The sequence below is a fragment of the Gossypium arboreum genome, chromosome 1 (genome assembly GCF_025698485.1).
Source record: "Gossypium arboreum isolate Shixiya-1 chromosome 1, ASM2569848v2, whole genome shotgun sequence".
In the NCBI taxonomy this organism is placed as follows: domain Eukaryota; kingdom Viridiplantae; phylum Streptophyta; class Magnoliopsida; order Malvales; family Malvaceae; genus Gossypium; species Gossypium arboreum.
Window position 1 is genome coordinate 117,008,426 of NC_069070.1, and position 19,906 is coordinate 117,028,331.

Sequence of the window (19,906 nt, forward strand, 5' to 3'; positions counted from 1 at the left end):
TGATAAATAATATGTTAGAACCGTAAAATAATATCTGATATAAAATTTAATAAATTATAAACTATAATATATCATATTAAATCATTAAAAATAAAATTAGATGCAGAAGTGTAATTGAATTCATTGATTTCTTAAAATTTATGGATCGTAGGGTTTTGATATTTCAAATTAGCACATAATAAATCCAGAGGATATGACTCTCTTTTCTAAATACTCTCTTTTCTAAATATGTGATATTAGAAAAGTTACTCTGCACTTGGCTACCTAGCGTTTACCATGGGCACGATAACTGGTAGACCAGTGGTGCGTCTTTCTCGATCCTCTCATACTAAGGAAAGGTCCTCTCAATACTCTAACGCCCACACCAGTTATAGACCGAACTGTCTCACGACGTTTTGATCCTAGCTCACGTACTACTTTAATGGGCGAACAACCCAACCCTTGGAACATACTACAGCCCTAGGTGGTGAAGAGCCGACATCGAAGTGCCAACCTTCTCCACCATGTGAGCTCCTTGGGAAGATTAGCTTGATATCCCTAGAGTAGCTTTTATCCGTTGAGCGACAACCCTTCCACTCGACATCGGTAGATCATAAGGCCTATATAATTTGGAGACCATAACATATATAACTTTTGCACATTAACCTAATTTTTAATCAGTCCACCATTATTAGAAATTAGTTACTAGAGTATCTACATATATTTAGCCCATACTTTATTTAACAACTAAAGCCCAATAAGCTTTAACCAAATTAGATCACTCTTAATTTAGGTTAACCTATGATGATAGTACATAATGACATGGAATTACATTTATTATATATGTGATGTCCATATTTTTCCAACAATCTTCCACTTGGGCCACATATATATATATTAATTACTCTATAATTACATGTCATTATATAACTTTATAAGCTTAAAACTTTATATCATATCCAAAAGTTATTCCTAACAATTTCGTCCATTAATTATGTTAACATTGAACCAATGTGACTTTGTTACATATATCGCAACTAAATCCATTCCTAATCACGTATATTAACACAACCAAATTATATAAATCAACTACAGATGTGTAGCATAGAAATTACATGCAATATGATCTTAACATGTTTATTTCTAACTGATCCTCCTTAAGCCCTAGTGAAATCAAATCTTACCAAAATTAGAGCATGAATAAACTAAATAAACTTTATTTCTGCAGAAAATAAACTTAATATCCATAAATTAAAATAATTGAAAATGTGTCTATAACATAAAAACATTTAATATAAAAATTTAATATAAATGAGCTAAATTCGGATTTTAAAATAATTTTAGATCTATTTTTCGAGTTGAGTCCAAACCTAAAAAACAAGTCTAAAATTTTAGATTGACCTGACCCGACATTACCATAATCAGGGCTAGTTGTACCCAATTGAAAATTTAAAACCAATTCACATCCAAAACCCATCATTAAAAATTTCCAATATGGCCACAATTTTTTTTTTTTGTGAATTACATGATGAGGACATAGCCCAGCTATTTTACCAAACTGACCCAAAAAATTGATATTTATGAAAATGATTTCAGGTTAAAAAACAATCACCAAAATGACCTGAAATGAACAGTAGAATGGGGTTTTGACCTTCTAATGGCCGGCACCACATCATATTTTGGCCCCATGATTGCCGAATGATTGTGTCAGGCTTTAAAAAATTAATTTTTTTTTGTTTTGGTCTTCTAATGGCCGGCACCAGGGTATTTTTTTTAAAATCGTATCATATTGGTATAAAAAATACGAGTATTTAAAAAAAAATTTGGTGCTAGCCTGTCAATGGCCGGCACCAGGTACGAAAAAAAATTCAAATTTTTTTGTGCTGGCTTGTCAATAGCCGGCACTAGGTACGAGATTTTTAAAAAAAAATTGTCTTCTAATGGCTGGGCACCAGTACGAATTTTTTTTTTTAAATACTCGTACCTGGTGCGGCCATTGATAGGCTAGCACAAAAAAAAATTGAATTTTTTTCGTACTGGTGCCGACAATTAGAAGGCAAAAAAAATTTAAAATCTCGTACCTGGAGCCGGCCATTGACAGGCCAGCATAAAAAAAATTTGAATTTTTTTCGTACCTGGTGCCGGCCATTGACAGGCCAGCACCAAAAAAATTTGAATTTTTTTTTTTCGAACTGTTGCTGGCCATTAGAATGCAAAAAAAAAAAAAATCTCATATCTAGTGACGGCCATTGACAGGCCAGCACAAAAAAAATTGATTTTTTGCCGTACTTGGTACCAACCATTGACAGGCCAGCACAAAAAAAATTGATTTTTTTTTCATACTGGTGCCGGCCATTGACAGGCCAGCACTAATTTTTTTTTAAATACTCATATTTTTTATATCAGTATAATACGATTTAAAAAAAAATACCCTAGTGCCGGTCATTGGAAGGCCAAAACCAAAAAAAAATCAATTTTCTAAAGCCTAACACAATCGTCAGGCAATCATCGGGCCAAAATACGAGGTGGTGCCGACCATTAGAAGGCCAAGCCCCATTCTACTGTTCATTTCAGGTCATTTTAGTGATTGTTTTTTAACCTGGGTCATTTTTATAAATATCAATTTTTTTGAGTCAGTTTAGTAAAATAGTTACATAGCCCTCACAACAACGCAACTAGCACGACTAGAATTCGAACCACACTTGAGACAGTAAATATCTAAACCATCATGTATTGCTAGCGTAGGAAATGTTGAGAAATGTGATAATGAAATTTATTTTTAAAATTTTAATTTTAATAATTTAAATGTGTGATTTTAAATATTTAATAATTGGATAACAAACTTTTGTAATAACTATTCAAAAACTAGTACTGATGTTTATAATACATTTAATTTTTTTGGGTAATATTAAATTTTAATTAATAGATAAATTATTTAATTTAAAAGATAATTATTTTAAAAGCTATCATAATTTATTTTTAAAAATATTTAATAATTATTGTGAAGTCATTTGCAAATAATATTAAAATTTAATTAATAGATAAATCATTTAATTTAAAATATAATTATTTTAAAAGAAATTATAAATATTTTCAAATCAAAATTTTAAATAAATATAGTACGAATATTTAATTTTATTTAAAATTTCTATAAAATTTATATCCCGTTGTAATTTTTTTTACTTTTATTTTAAAATAGATTATCCTTTTGATTTTTTGATGTATAATTTATTTTAAGATAAATTAATATTAATTTTTAATACTATTTAAGATAATATAAGCACATATAATTATTGTGAAGTGATTTGAAATTAATATTAAAATAGAATTAATCGATAAATTATTTAATTTAAAAGATAATTCTTTTAAAAACTGCAATAATTTATTTTAAAAAGTATATGATAATTATTATGAGTGATTTAAAATAATATTATTTAATTTATTTAATTTAAAAGACTTTTTTTTGGGGGGTTATTGTTGATGTCAATTTTGAACCTAAACTTACTAATGCTAGCTTCAAGTTTGGTGATCCTTACGATGTTGTAGATGATGTGATTCGTAATCCCTACAAATATGGTTAGTCCATTACCCCAAAATTATAATATTAAATTACCAAAAATATTATGTATGAAATAATTTTATAAAAATTTATATAAAACCAATTAAAATGGTTAAATTAAAGCTTTAGAGATCACGGTCTCTTAAATCAAAATTTCATTATCATAATATTTTATAAACATATTGAAAAGACAAAAAATATTCGCATTAATATTTATTACTTTGTAAAAATAAAGAAATTTTACATATTTTCAAATTGAGTTATTGATAAGTTGAGTCATAACATCAATTCAAAACTTCAATGATAAAATAATACTTGGTATGCTGTCAAGAGAGTTTTGAATTGCACAAATAAGATCGAGGATTAACAAGTGTCTTATAAGAATATAGTAAAATATTTTTAAAAAATACATATGACAATTTTTAAAATTAATAATGAAATAAAGAATATATAATATTAATGTACCAAATAGTAATATACATAGACTATGATTAAAATTAAAAGAAAAATAGAATAAATCCTACAAGAGAATGATTTTTTTTCAATCAAAATTTTCTATGAAAATTGTTTATTTCGTCACCAAAATTATTTGGTTGGAAAAATATCATAGCAAATAGTATTTGGGAAGTGGATAACACAATACATTAATATTTAAAATATGTTAAAAATATAATATTTTCATTTAATTAAGGTGTTAAAAATTTTAAATTTAAATCATTAATATTTTAAAAGAGTTAAAATTAAAAATATTTTTTTAAATCCAAAAGTTAAAAACATTTAACCGATGGAGAAAAGCTATATATATTATTCTTTCTACAATTAAAGCAACTGGGTTATTAGCGTAATGCTAATAAATCAAAGGTCACGGGTTTGAGACTTGAAGGTTAAATAAATCTTTTTTTCAATTTTTTTTTATCTTAGGCGGTGGTTAAAATAATAATTACCATTAAAATGGAGTTGAATTTTGGGGTGAGCAAAATTTGATAAAAATTTTAAATTTTGAATTAAATAATCAAGTTATTTTGATCAACTCGACTAAAAAATTAAGTTTTTGGTTTAACTCGAATATAAATTACACAATTCGAGTTATCTGAAAATCCAAATAAGAAAAGGTAAAACTATGCTATTTTGATAGATGTTTACCTTTTCTAAAGTTAAAAGTCAAAACCATTAAGTTAAAAGGCAAAACTACATTGTTTTGATAAATGTTTACTCATTAAGTTAAAATGCAAAACCATTATATTGTTTATGTATTTAAATAATTTTATACTTTGTTTACTAGTTAAATAATCGGTTCATATAAACGCAACATTGAGTATAAATAATAAGATTCGTTAGCTTAACTCGACTTGACTCGAAAAATTTTGACTCGATTCGATCCTATTCGAAAAAAATTCAAATTGAGTTCGGTTGTTAAAATAGGATTCGTCAATTCGAATAACTTGAAATTTTTTTACTCAATTTGACTCGACTCAATCGAATACTCACCCTTAATTGGACCTGCTTCCCCTTATATTTCTTAGTTAAGCAATTAATTTTTAAATAATTACGAGAGTTTAAATAATTATTTTAAAAGCTGTTGTAATTACATATTAATTTTTAATCAAAGTTTTAAATAAATATAGTAAGAACATTTAAATTATTTTAATTTTCTTTAAAATTTTTATATTTTTAAATTCTCTTTTTTTAGAAAAAATTCTCCTTTTAATTTTTGTTTCATGTATCATTAATTTTAAAATTTGAATTTATGTATCAAGTAATTGTTACCATTTTTGTATAAAATAGAAAATTTAATGACGTGTCATTATATGTGTCACTTTTGTAATATTATTATTAAGTTGCTTGTGTACTTTTATTTTTTCCGTGTAATACATGGGTTGACTGTATATATTAATTAAAATATAATTTATTTATAATTTAATACTAAGAACTTTAAAAGAATTGATGCCCAGTAGAAAAAAATTGAAAGTAAAAAATAGAATAAGATATGTTAAATATAAAGAAACTAAAATATTATTTTTAAAATAATTTTATAAGAACATTTATAAAAATTTAAAATTCAGTTATCTTAAATTTAAATTAAATAGTAGATAATTTTAAATTTCAAAAATAATTAAAATCAAAATTTTAAAAATTAAATTAAATTATAATGATAATTTTAAAAACCTAATGATAACTAATTTAAACATTAATTTATCTTTATGATGATTAAATAATATTCATACTATTATAATTTTATATATTTTTATTTTCTTACATACAAAATTTAGATAAAATTTTTAAAATTTATCTAACCTTTTAAATCTTAGTTAAGATTTTAAATTTTATTTATTTAAAATTTTAAAATTAATAATTATTCATGTGTCAGTTAAATAAGTTGTTCAAGTCAACTTTAGATTTTAGATATTATAATATATATATGATATATATTAGATATATAATTAAATATTAATCTAATTATTTATTTACTTAAATACTTATCTAATTTATTTTTAAAAATTATTATCTATTTAGTTTAACTTTTTAAAAAGCGGGTTTTTTACTAAATAAGTATAAAAAAATTAAAAAATTCTAAAATAATACACCTAAAAAAGTAATTAGGAAAATGGTATGGTCAGGGTAGTCACGCCACACTGACAGGTGGCACCACCCTGACGTGACGGTGAACAGTGACTCGCAACAATAAAAAAAAACACTGAAAAAGAAAAAAAAACTGAAAATAAAAAAAATAAAAAAATGGGTCATGTTGGTGCCAGAGGCGGCACCAGTGTTGCCTCTGGCAGAGGCGGCACCGATGCCAGGTGCTTTTCAGGCCAATTTGACCCCTCATGTAGAGGGGTTTTGTTTTTTTGTTTGGGGGACCATAATATATGGTCCCCAAGCTTGAGTTTCGGGAACAAAGAAGAAGAAGAAAAAGAAAAGAAGGAGAAGAAGGAAAGAAGAGAAGAAGAAGAAAGAAAAAGAAGGGGAGGAGGAGAAGGAGGCCGGCAGTTGAAAGAAGAAAAAAGAAAAAGAAAAAAGAAGGAGAAGAAGAAGAGGGAAGGAAAAAGAAGGTGTTATTTGGTTAAGAAGAAATATTAAGGTATGTTCGTATTTATTTTATATTTTCATTGAAGTAATAAGCATGTTATGTGTAAAGAATGTTTTATTGTTATTATTTTATGTAATTTATTTGTTAAGTGTGTTTTAGGTTGTTTAAAATATTTTTAAATTTATTTGACTTATTATATTCTGATTATTTTAATTTTTTTATTTTTTATGTGATGGGGTTTTAAACTTTTTACAAAAATAGTATAAAAATAAAATATTAAAACTATATTAATGAAAAAAATAAAATACGAGAAGAAATAAAATACTGAAAAAACTTTTTGGGGAAAGTGGTGCTGACTAGTTTTTGTTAAAATAATATAAAAATAAAATATGAAAATAGTATATTTTAAAAATAAAATCCGAAAATAAAAAATACGAACAAGGTGCCAAATTCGAGGTTATTTAGTAAATTAATATAAAAAACTTAAATAATACATTTGAAAGGTTTTATGCTAAAATAAAATAAGAAAATAATATATTTTAAAAAATAATATCTGAAAATAAAAATATGAATAAAGTGCTAAAATCGGGGTTATTTATTAAAAAAATATAAAAACACTTAAATAATACATTTGAAACATTATGTACTAAAATAATATAAAGAAATAAAATACGAAAATAAGATATTTTAAAAATAAGATACAAAAATAAAAAATTAAGAAGAAAGTGTCAAAATCAGGGTTATTTATTAAATTAATATAAAGAAACACTTAAGTAATACATTTGAAATATTTTTGCTAAAATAATATAAAAAATAAAATATGAAAATAATATATTTTAAAAAATAATATACTGAAAAAATACGAATAAAGTGCTAAAATCAAGGTTATTTATTGAAAAATATAAAAAACACTTAAATAATACATTTGAAACATTATGTACTAAAATAATATGAAGAAATAAAATACGAAAATAATATATTTTAAAAAATAAGATACGAAAATAAAAAATACGAAGAAAGTGTCAAAATCAGGGTTATTTATTCAATTAATATAAAAAAACACTTACATAATACATTTGAAACATTTTTGCTAAAATAATATAAAAAATAAAATATGAAAATAATATATTTTAAAAATAATATAGGAAAAAATAAGAATAAAGTGCTAAAATCAGGATTATTTATTAAAAAATATAAAAAGACTCAAATAATTTATTTGAAACATTATGTACTAAAATAATATAAAGAAATAAAATACGAAAATAATATATTTTAAAAAAGATACTGAAAAAATACGAATAAAGTCTTGAAATCGGGTTATTTATTAAAAAATATAAAAACACTTAAATAATACATTTGAAACATTATGTACTAAAATAAAATAAAAAATAAAATAAAAAATAATATATATTAAAAAGAAGATACGAAAATAAAAAATACGAAGAAAGTGCCAAAATCGGGGTTATTTATTAAATTAATATAAAAAATACTTACATAATACATTTGAAATATTTTTGGTAAAATAATATAAAAATAATATACTGAAAATATTTTACTTATTATCATTTTAAAATAATAATAAAAATATTTGTATTTAAGTTGGATATATTTAATTTTTAATGTAGTATAGCAAAAAAATATGTTGTCGAAAAAATTGTTTGCTATTTTTTTATAAGTTATTCTAATAAATATTTAAAATCTATCAAATATTAAAATTAATAACCGAAATTTATTTTGAAATTGCGAGCATCATGAATGGCTTCATTGATCAATAAGGAACTTTCTCACATATGTGACACAGTTAATAATAAGGTAATATATTGTTATTTGTTAAGCAAGGGTTCCATTAAAAAAAGATCTACGTAATTTAAGAAAATAAATTATGTTATTATAACTATTTTCTGTAATTTAACATTGTAAGGACTCGTACCGCATATTAAGGGGCCGAGTGAATTGTAATACCCTGAAAATCTTTACAGTAATATATTATCCTTGATATAATAAAATAAGGAAATAAAGTGATAAAAAGGGAAGTTTTGAGTTATGGCAACATTGGGAAGTAAATTATGATATCTTGATTCAGGAAAGGACTAAATTGTAAAAGTTAGAAAAGTTTTGTTGCCTAAGAGTAAATACTCAAGACTTAAAGGGTTAAAGTGTAAATATGAAAAAGTTGAAGGACCAATAGTGTAAATATTTTAAGGGTAGAATGATCTAGAAACTAAGGAAAATGGATGAATTAGGACCAAATTGAATAAGTGAAGAACTATGAGGGACTAAATTGCAATTTTACCAAATTAAATGATGACTCAAGGATGGAATTCTAAAAGATCATGAAGGGCAAAATGGTCAATTAGTAAGAGAGAGAATTCTAGAATGTAAAGATTATGTTAATGATATTTTAACTTAATTAATTAGATAAATATTATTTTATTAATATTTTATGAGATATTTAATATTATTTTATTATTATTTATTTAGTATATAAGGAAAGAAAGATGAAGAATTTTCATTATCTTTCCTTTCCATGCAAACTAACGTGAGAGAAAGAGAGGAAGAAAGAAAGTTTTACTTTCTTTACAATTTGGTCCTTTACCAAAAATTCACCATTTTCACCCAAAAATCAAATGAATTTCCATAGCTACCAAGAGAGAAAATGTTAAGGAGAACATGGGGAGTTAGAATATCAAGTTGGATTCAAGAAATAGAAGCTGGAGGAGAGAAAATCAAGTTAAAGATTGGTATCAAGAGAATAAGGTAAGTACATCAAGATTTCAATATGTTTTAAGTTTGTTATTGTTGATAAATCATGGAAATAATGTTATAGTAGAGTTTTATTACATAAGGTCCTATGTTCTTGATATGTTAGTGAAGAGAAAATAAGAGAAAGTGATGAGAAATGGTGTAGAAAAAGAAAATAAGGGTGTTATAACATGGTAATTAATATCTTGCACTAAAACAGTTATGAACAGCAGCAGTAGTCTAACTTTGAAAAATCACCATAAATTTTATAAATTGAATTAGAAGATGAAAAATATGGAATTAAATCTTAATGAGTCTAGTTTCTCATAGAAGAAACAGTGTAAGCAATGAATTTGTAAATTTTGATATATAATGAATTTTGTGAGACAAGGTCAGAATGAATTCGGGTTCCCTGTTCAGACTTTAAAAATAATAAAAAATGAAGAAAAATAATTAGAGGCTTAAATTTATATTTATAGAATCCTGAATGAGTCTAGTTTTATTAGAAACAAACTAGAACATCATTTGAATTCTGTAAAAGGACATAACTAATTTTAGTGAAGAAGGGTCAGAATTGTCGACAGAGAACAGGGGTGACTTTAATGAATAAACTGTACTAATTGGCTAAACCAAAAATTCTGAAAATTTTATGATAAGAATAAATTGAGTCTAGTTTCATGAAAAATTAACGGATCTTAATTTGAGTTCTGTAGCTTAATATATAAATAATTTAATGACTATGACGCAAATGGACGCTTTGAATGTACATATAAGTAAATAGTGAAATTATTGATAATGTTACTTGTTGTATGTTATATAAATTAAGGATGTGGAATGGAGAGGAGGAGGAGGAAAATATGTATGAATATTCATCTAGCATGGCTAATTTGCATGTTTTAGGCTCGGGGACTAAATTGAATAAAAGTAAAATTTTATGGGCAATTTTGTAAAAATGTCAGAAATGACTAAATTGCATGAAATAGATTATTTTATTATTTAAATTACAAAAATTTAACGAAATTATCAATTTAGTTCAAGATCGGGAAAACATGTTTTAGGGATTAAATTGAAAAGTGTTGAAATTATGGAAAATTTTGATATTTTATAGAATTCATGGACTGTTATCAATATATATGAGAATAATAGTTGGAAATAAGGATTAAATTGCAAGAATTTTACTTTCCGTCCCTAAGGATGAAATCGTCATTAATTAAAAGTTTAGGGCAAATTGGTAATTTTGCCTAGAGCATTAATTAAATGTATTAGAATATGAAATGAATGAAAATGATGATCAAATTTCTTTATAAAGATCCGGACGACACAAATACGAGACTTGATCATGGAAAAGAAAATATATCGAATAATGAAATAATAAACACGAGCAATCAATGAGGTAAGTTCGTAACTTGAATTATATTCGAAATGCTTGAGGTTGTATGTTATTGATGTGAATATGATTTGAATGTTCATTGTATGAAAATTTATAAAACATTGATATATTTGATAAAATGGGAAGAAATCCGGTTGAATGAAAGGAAAATTCGATGGATCCACGAAAAGGAATTGACGGTAAAAGGATCTAGCCGGACGGGTGATCCTATCTGATATAGCCCTCCGAAGAATATGTGTAAAATGGATTTAGCCCGGACGGGTAATCCGAATTAGGGTCTGAATTTAGCTCGACTGGTAATTGGATCCAAGCTCATTAGAGTAATTGTCGTTCTGGATTTAGCTTTGACCGGTAATCCCGACAATACTCTATGAGTTTATATTGCGAGGATTTAGCTTGACCGGTAATCCCGCTTGCAAGGATGAGGTTCAGCGGAGTGTGCTCCCGATATAAAATGTGTAAGACCATGGTTGAAAGATACCATGGCAACTGATATAAAATGTGTAAGACCATGGTTGAAAGATACCATGGCAACTCGATATGAAATGTGTAAGACCATGGTTGAAAGATACCATGGCAACGTGATATGAAATGAACAAGACCATGGTTGAAAGATACCATGGCAACATGACAGAAAATGAGTAAGACCATAGTTGAAAGACACTATGGCATCATGTCAAAGATAAATAAGGCGGTGGATGGGAGACGCCTAGCATCTGTTGAACAATTGATATTCAAGTAATATGTATCGGATGACGAATGGTTATATGAAATAATTATGAAGATAGATAAACGAAATAAGTATAAGTACATGAAATATAATTTATGTTAAGTTTGATATAAACTATTACCGAATAAATATACATAAAATATATGGAAATGATGGAGCATGAAATATTGATATAATGAAATGAATGATATATGCTTATGAAGAAAGCGGTAAGAGCATGATATGTTTCATGACATGTACATATATGATTATCTTTGATATGTTGATACAAGGAAATTATGTAATTGAGACTATTATTAAACTCAAGTGCGATATGTCGAGAAAATAGATATATCGGTGTTGAATTTATATGAGATATGTGCAAGTATACTAACAATGTTGTTTGTTTGATGCTTATACAACATCAAACTGTTGATTGAATGGTAATATATTTATTTATATGATGCATTGAATCGGTAAGTATTTAAATTTTTTTTAGTGATCTGTAAATGGTAGTAATGCTCCGAAACCCTATTCTGGCAGCGGATACGGGTTAGGGGTGTTACATGAATGGTGTAGGATATTCCCTGGATGCACGACTGATGCCTTACTTAGAGCTAGCTGGATTCGGGTCGGCAGCATTGACCCGGAAGTTCGATTTGCGGTACGATTTAATAAAAATCAACAATAATAATAACAGCAAAAATATATTAACAATATAAAAATTCATTATTCAAAAAAATTATACCTTCTTTTTTCTTCTCTTTCATTTTCTTCCTTCTCTTCTTCTTTCTTTCCCTTTATTTTCTTCTCCTTGCTGCTGATTCTTACTCTCGGAGTTGCTGGTTGTGCTTGGTTTTATAGTGCTTAGGTGCCGCCTATGGGACCCACACAACTGGTGTCGCCTCTGCCAGAGGCAACACTGGTGTCGCCTCTGGCACCAACATGACCCATTTTTTTTTTGTTTTCAGTGTTTTTTTTTACTGTTGCGGGTCATTGTTCACCGTCACGTCAGGGTGGTGCCGCCTGTCAGAGTGGCGTGACCACCCTGACCATACCATTTTCGTAATTACATTTTTAGGTGTATTATTTTAGAATTTTTTAATTTTTTTATACTTATTTAGTAAAAAATCCTCAATCCTATAATGTGTCGGTAGTTACAAGCTGTCACTTGTTGCAATATTATAACGACAAATTATTATTATTTTTTAAAACATACTTGTGTAGCTTTTATATATATATATATATAATATAATATTTTATATTTATTTTCTACATAATATTATTGAAGATAATATAAACAGATAATATATAATTATTTTTAAACTGATTTTATAAAAAATAAAAATTCAATGTGTAGCTAACTTATTTCCTTTTAAAAGATCATTCTTTATTTTATAAAAAACATAACTGATTTTTGAAAAAAATATTTTTAGAAAAGTGAAAAGTTGCTGTTCTAATTTCTAATTTCTGCATTAAAATAAAATAAAAATTAATGAAGTGTTAGTGTGTTACATCTGTGACTTGATACAATAGTACAAAAACACCATTATGCTAAAAAGAAGTATAATTTATCATGATTTTATCTTAATCTCATCTCACACCAATCATGATTAATATTAGACGGTAAAACAAATAATGATAGCTATATTTATAAAAAGTAAAAGGCTTAATTTAATAATAGACCCTTTAATTATGTCATTTGTTTCAGTTAGATATTTAATTTATTTTTGATCGAATCAGATACTTGAACTTTATTTCCATAATAGATGTAAAATAAATATAGAGACTAAATTGATTAAGAAAATAAAGTTTAAGTATTTGATTTGATAAAAAACAGTTTTGTTACTTAATTCAAGCAAATATACAATTACCGTCTGTTATGCTTTTAAAAAAAAAAAAAAACACCGTTCTGTCCAACACGTGATCCCAAGTTTTAAGCCTCCAACTTTAGCTCAACGACGTACGTAACTCCAAAACAAAACGGCAAGAGTCTCAAAACGACATACTGTTTTAGCTCTCGTTTCTCTTCCTCCCGTTCGTTCTTTTTCTCTATTTGGTCGTATAAAATCTTCTTTTTATTCGAAAAAAATCCGAAAGGAATCAATGGAGGGGCTGATAAAATACCCTCAAATAGAACCAGAAGACAACCAGTTTCAATTCTTCTCTTCCCAGGTAATTCTTCTTATTATTTTTCTTTCTCTTGTTAAATATCTGTTTGGTTGCATAGAAAACCAAGGAAAAGGAACTGGAAAGTTTGTAAACTCTGTTTCTGTGCTTTTTCTAATTGGGTTTAGCCCGGATGGTTGAATGAATAACCTTAACTAAGATGGAATACAATTTTATTTTATTTTTTCATTTTATTGTTTATTCTTTTTTTCTTTGAAAAGGGAGCATCTGTTAGTTTTAGTTTTCTTTCTGTTTTGGATTAATTGTTCTTTAGCTTCTCCAAGAAGAGGGTTGTTCTTAGTATTGCTTTGTATAACAAAATTTGAAGCATCTTATTGAATGCCTGAGATTGATCGCACTGTTTTAGCATTGCTGCATTGTTAAGGATAGTCAGTAGCTGTTAGTCAAGAGTAGCTGTTAGTCGAAGCTGTTATACAATTGGTTCAGTTGTAACTATTTGCTATCCGTTATAGTCTGCTAAGGAGTTAAGAGTAGCTTTTAGTCGGAGCTGTTATACATATTCTTGTATGAATAGCTACAAAGACTTTATTGTAAAGAGATCATCTTTGCATATTGATGGTATTTCAATATCAGATGTCTTTCTTCTTGTATGTTTAGTGTGTATCTTGATATGCATTGATGTGATTTCCCAGTATTAGAGCAAAGTCATTGTTTAAATTGTAGGTTATTTAATCTGATATGGATTTTAGTATAGCAGCAAGTTTTATGTCGAAATGTACCTATAGGCTATAGCATATTTTGCTTCTTCTTTTCTTTTTTTTTTTTCTTTTTTCTTTTTTTTTTCTTTTTGCTCGCATAATATGCTTATCTTTGTTCTTTTAGTTTGTGGAATAGCTTGTTAATCTTGGTGAATGATAGCTATTTTTATTTTGATTTATTTTGTTATTATTGTTTTTTGGTTCAAGGAAAAACAATAATGCTTTTTTTTTTTAATGATGGTGTTAGGATCTGGAAAAAGTGGAGGAAAGTAGAGAAAAATGTACTCTTGTAAATACCGATGTTATGCAAGATGGAAAGCAGCTTAAAAGATCTGAAAGTCAAGTGCATCCTAGAGTTAGTGGATGCAATAGTATGGAAATTCTTTCCAGCGATGGAAATCAGAAAAAAGGAGAAGCTTTTTACTATGATACCCCATTTTCTGAAGAAACTGGAATTTGGGTACCTGTGTCTGTCCCTCCTGTGTCTGAAAATAAACATGAAGAATGGGATAGAGGCCTATGTCTGAATGGAGGATACTTTCCTGATGATGGTGTGCGATCAAATCAGTTTATTGAAGAAAGTAAGGATCTGACCATGTGGGATGTGCTCAGTGAGATGTTAATAGCCGCTCGAGGCAAAGTGAGTTCTATAGCTTCAGGTGATGTTCAAAGATATGGGATCACTTGGTTTTCCAGCCATCTTCTTGAACAAACTTGGAAAGAGATGGCTCAAACGCTTGCAGAAGCTAATTTTGGTAACATCAATGAAATTCTTGAAGCAGAGCCACCAAAGTGGTTGGCTGACAGTGCTGCTTCTAATTGCATGTTATGTAATGTGCGGTTCCATCCTATAATGCGCTCCCGTCATCATTGCCGATTCTGTGGTGGGATATTCTGCAATGAATGTTCTAAAGGGCGGAGCTTGTTACCAATGAAATTCCACATGGGGAACCCACAACGAGTATGTGATGTTTGTTGCGTGAGGCTTGAGCCCGTCCAACCATACTTGATGGACCACATTAGTCGTGCTGCTCAGTTGCCTACCCATGATCTGACAGACCTCAGTACGTTAAGATCATGGCTGAATTTCCCTTGGGGCCAATCCATGGAATATGAGATTTATAAGGCTGCAAATACCATTAGCAATTATAGTAAGGTAATGTCTCACTTTTTAATTCGAACTCATCTGGATTAATCCATGAAAGCATTCATCTCATAGACCATATCATAAAGCTAGTGAAAGTTCTTAAACATTTAAGTTTGGATGTATTAATTTGTAGCAGGTTGGATCCTTGAAACCTGAAAAGTCCATACCTGATGCTATTTTAAGACAAGCAAAAGGGCTTGCAATTCTTACTGTTGCAAAGGTCGGGGTTATGGTGACTTACAATATTGGAACAGGGCTTGTTGTTGCTCGTAGAGATGATGGATCATGGTCTCCACCATCTGCAATAGCTTCCTGTGGTGTTGGCTGGGGAGTTCAGGTGAATTGATATTTTCCGTGGTTCTTTAACTGCTTAGCTCATACAGTGTTTTAAAATGTTGGTCGTTGTTCAATATGCTGTTTGTATTAAGGCTAAAAGAAAGAGAGAAAAATAAAATTTCCCTTTACCAGTTGTTATGATGAAACTGTTTTGAATATCATTGAACACTATCCTTCACAAGATTGAATGTGTAGTGCCAATCTGACTCAACGTACTTTTATAACTATTTTACGTCTATTTCTTGAATCTAACAGGCTGGTGGTGAATTTACGGATTTCATTATTGTATTGAGAAAAGAAAGTGCTGTTGCAACATTTAGTGGAAACATGCATTTATCGGTTGGAGCAGGGTTGAGTGCAGCTGCTGGCATTGTTGGGCGAGCTGCTGAAGCTGACATACGTGGGGGCTCTGGAGGTTATGCTGCTTGTTATACATACAGCTGTAGTAAAGGTCAGATTTCTTTTCCTAATAAATCTTTGATTGGATTTATTAGTTTGCATAGTTTTGTTGCTTTGCAGTTCAGAAAGCCAGTCGGAACTATTTCCAAAAGTTGGGGCTAATGTTATTAAATTAAGGGCTAATGTTATTAGATTAAGTTAATGTTGCGCTGGTTGCCCACTGGGGTCCAGTTTTGACTGTACTGGAAAAACCCCTTCCTACTGACCATGTGTACTCCTTCCTCCTTGAATAACCAAGGAAGAACACTAAACAAAAGATTTTGAATACAATGATGTCAGAATTAGCTTAGAGGGGTTGATGGACTGGGAATCAAGTTAAGGTGTAAGTTTAAAAGCCTCGAGCTTCAAACAAAAGGGATTTGGATAGTATTGCGACAGTGAGGACACTCCGTAGTCTTGTGGACCTGTAGAGATAGATTTGGCATCTGAGTGCATGCATGGAAATGTGAAGCTATGAAGACATGCTTACTTAAGCTTTTTATATGAGAAATTTCTAAATGTTACTAAATATTATATATCTGGCTTTTTTATGCACCATTTCCCCCTTGATCATCGGTTGCATACAAAATATTGGGCTTATGATGTTGTGATGTCTTGGTGAACTCTGCAGGTGCATTTTTGGGGTGCTCACTTGAAGGAAGTGTAGTGACAACCAGAAACCAAGAAAATTCTAGATTTTATGGTAATCCATCTATCACTGCTTCAGATATTCTTCTCGGTTCACTGCCTATGCCTCCTGCTGCTTCCACTCTTTATCAAGCTCTCTCAAATCTATTTGCAAAGCTCGAGAGATGATTGGTTCTGCAGTCCATTTAAAAGTATTGTGGTTTCGTTCTGTTAATTTACTGGAAGGTGAAAAGGTGCCTCGTATCAACATGTAAATTCCTCTCCTCCTCTCCTCTATGATCAACTTCAACATTCATTCTTTTGTCTCGGGCCAATTTGTTAAGAGTTGTATAGTTCCGGGAATTGGGGAAAACTTTCATTTGGATACAAGTTAGATGAGATTGTCGGAAGTGATGGATTTGAGTTAAAATTTATTTGCATTTAGCCGTCTCGTGCCACTGAGGTGTGTACATTAGAAAGAGATGGTGTGTTTAACGTTTGATACTTGGTTCATGATAATCTTGTTTGGAAATTGTCAGTCTAGAGCCATTATCGTCTTTGGAAAACGTCATTCGTAGTCCTTTAGCCGAAAAAGCATATTGTGCACCGTGTCATAACATCTTGTTTTCTCTTCCGTGTTAATCCATGTGATGGGGCGATCTATTGTCACCGTAAGCAGTGAATTTGAGCATTCGGATGAAATGTAGAACAGTAATGAAAGCAAAAGAGCTTTCTGTCATAGGAATGGTTGGATGACTTTGTTGACAAACGTAGAAATCGTTATAAAATTCAACAAAAGCAAAATCAAGTGATGGATTTGATTGAGTTAAAAATATCAACTAATGATGCTGGTTGAGTTTTAGTTCAGTTGGCATCGGTATTGTTATCAATACAAGAGTGTGTGGATTCGAGTGCGTTGAAATGTATAATCTTTTTATTTAAGGATTAGAGAGAGTTATGAATACTAAACTCACCGGATTGCATTTTTTTAAAAATATTTTCTTTCATAAATATTCTTTTAAGAAAGCATTCTTAAATTTCTTGATTAAATTTATCAATGTTAAGGAAAAGGAAAATATATTTATATAAAAATAATCCTTGGTATTCTTTTTCCTGTTTTGAGGAGAAATATATATATATTAAATACAAAGCTCCTTTGAGAATGAGATGTAAGTTGCCCAGTAAGAGGCACACCATCAATATTTAAAGTAAAAGGAGAAGAGAGATGCAGCAATTTGAGATATTGTCGGATATGAAGTTAAAAGTTTTGGATGGGTCGGTCGGCACCATGACACATTTATATTTTTTTACCGAGCTATGAGACACTGGACTTTATATACATACCCCTCTATTAACAATAAACACAACCTAAACCAAGTTTAAATTAATATTTCAGATAATGGTTTCAACATGATGGTTGTTAATTAAGTATATATAAAATTTAAAGCATGTGTTACTTTGTGCAGATGCTGCATCTCAAGAATATGAACCATATAGTTCTGTTATTACTTGTTTAGAAATTAGTTTTATCATACTAAAATTTTTAAAATATAAATTATGTAATTATATAATTAAAATTTGTACTACTAAATATGACATAAAAATTATGATGTAATTATACTCTGTCAACCAAATACATTTAAAGAATTACAATTCTTTATAATTGCAAGAGAGTATAATTAAAACCCTAATAATTATACTTCCATTCAATTATTTTGTATTGAAATTATAAAGTAAATTATCTTAAAAATGATTTTTCTTAACTTTATTTAAATTAGTATAGAAATTATCCACAAGTAGAAAGTATAGAAAATGAAGGTTAAATAACAAAAAACTAAATGTGAATGCATAAAAATGAGTGGGAATTAAGTAGCTATATGTCAAGTACTAGGCTTGATAGATTCCCCATTAATTGCATAGGAAGGAAGTGTGTATTGGTATATATGGTAATAGCAAATGGAGTGATTTTCACTTTAAGTGGAAGAGAGGTGGCAAATTATGTCTACTTTGTATGGTGTGGGATGTGGTGTTGAATGGACAATCCACAACATGAGGGATTAAGGAAGAAGGAAACATTGGCCAGAAGAAAAGAATATTTTCATTTGTAATTGGACCGTATAGTTATTTTGATAATAGAAAAAGATAATGGTAATGACTACAATGTAATTAATTATCAAAATAAAGTCTAAATTATCAACCATAAATTAATCTAAATATGTTTAACTAAAGTCTAATTAATTAACAACCATAAAGTAATCTAAATTAAAATTAGGGTAAATTCTTAGTTGATCGCTTAATTTTTATGGTGTTTTCATTTTGGTCACCCAAAATAAAATCTTTACAATTTCGTCATCTAACTTTTAGGACATTTTCATTTTAGCCACTCAAGTGTTAACTCTTTAATGGCGGTTGAATATGGACTCCATAATTAAAAAAAAAACAACAATTCAACTCTTTTTGAATAGTTGATGATCAAAATTGGTTCTTTTTAAAAGATTGAAGATTAAGTTTAACTAAAAAATGAATAAGGATCAAATTGACAAAAATTGTAAACGTTAATGGTTAAATTTATTATTATGCCAAAAAATATACATAGCAGTAGAGGTGTGCATGGGCCGGGCCCAACCAAATTTTAGGCTCGTTTTCTAGGCCCTTGCCCGACCCAAAATATGGGCCTAAAAATTTGTCCAAGCCCGCCCGAAATAAAATTGTTAAGCCTGAGTCCGGCCCGGCCCGGTCCATATTAAATTTTTTTAGCTTATTTCATTAAATAAAAAAATTAAAATATAATAAATCAAATACATTTAAAAACATAAAAACAAATATTAAAACAAGAAACAAATAAAAAATTAGAGTAAAACAATTCTTAAAACAATACATAAATTGAAAATATAATAAAAAGTAGGTATATTAAAATTGAAAATAAAATGTAAATATGATTAAAAATAAAAAATATATATATTTATTATATAATTTGGGCAAGGCCGGGCCGGGCCTAGGCCAAAAAAAGTTTTACCTGAGGCCCGGCCCTTTTCTAAATAGGCCTCGTCTTTTTGCCTA

At 28.5% G+C, this 19,906-nt stretch overlaps 1 protein-coding gene across 1 annotated transcript; it reads left to right on the forward strand.

Annotated features, from left to right (window-relative positions):
* The first annotated feature begins 13,322 nt into the window (after window positions 1-13,322).
* On the forward strand, window positions 13,323-17,378 carry LOC108480870 (uncharacterized). Its single transcript, XM_017783999.2, has 5 exons — window positions 13,323-13,585; window positions 14,546-15,454; window positions 15,582-15,782; window positions 16,037-16,232; window positions 16,851-17,378. Exons 1-5 carry the CDS (start codon window positions 13,517-13,519, stop codon window positions 17,033-17,035), a joined length of 1,560 nt encoding a protein of 519 aa, XP_017639488.1. The 5' UTR covers window positions 13,323-13,516; the 3' UTR covers window positions 17,036-17,378.
* Window positions 17,379-19,906: the final 2,528 nt, after the last annotated feature.

What these genes read in the sequence shown, in the direction of transcription:
- LOC108480870 (XM_017783999.2), top strand. Translation starts at nt 13,517, where the DNA reads ATGGAGGGGCTGATAAAATACCCTCAAATAGAACCAGAAGACAACCAG. An exon ending in GTGTTGGCTGGGGAGTTCAG is followed by an intron (nt 15,783 to 16,036) that starts GTGAATTGATAT and finishes TGAATCTAACAG; the next exon opens with GCTGGTGGTGAATTTACGGA. An exon ending in TACATACAGCTGTAGTAAAG is followed by an intron (nt 16,233 to 16,850) that starts GTCAGATTTCTT and finishes TGAACTCTGCAG; the next exon opens with GTGCATTTTTGGGGTGCTCA.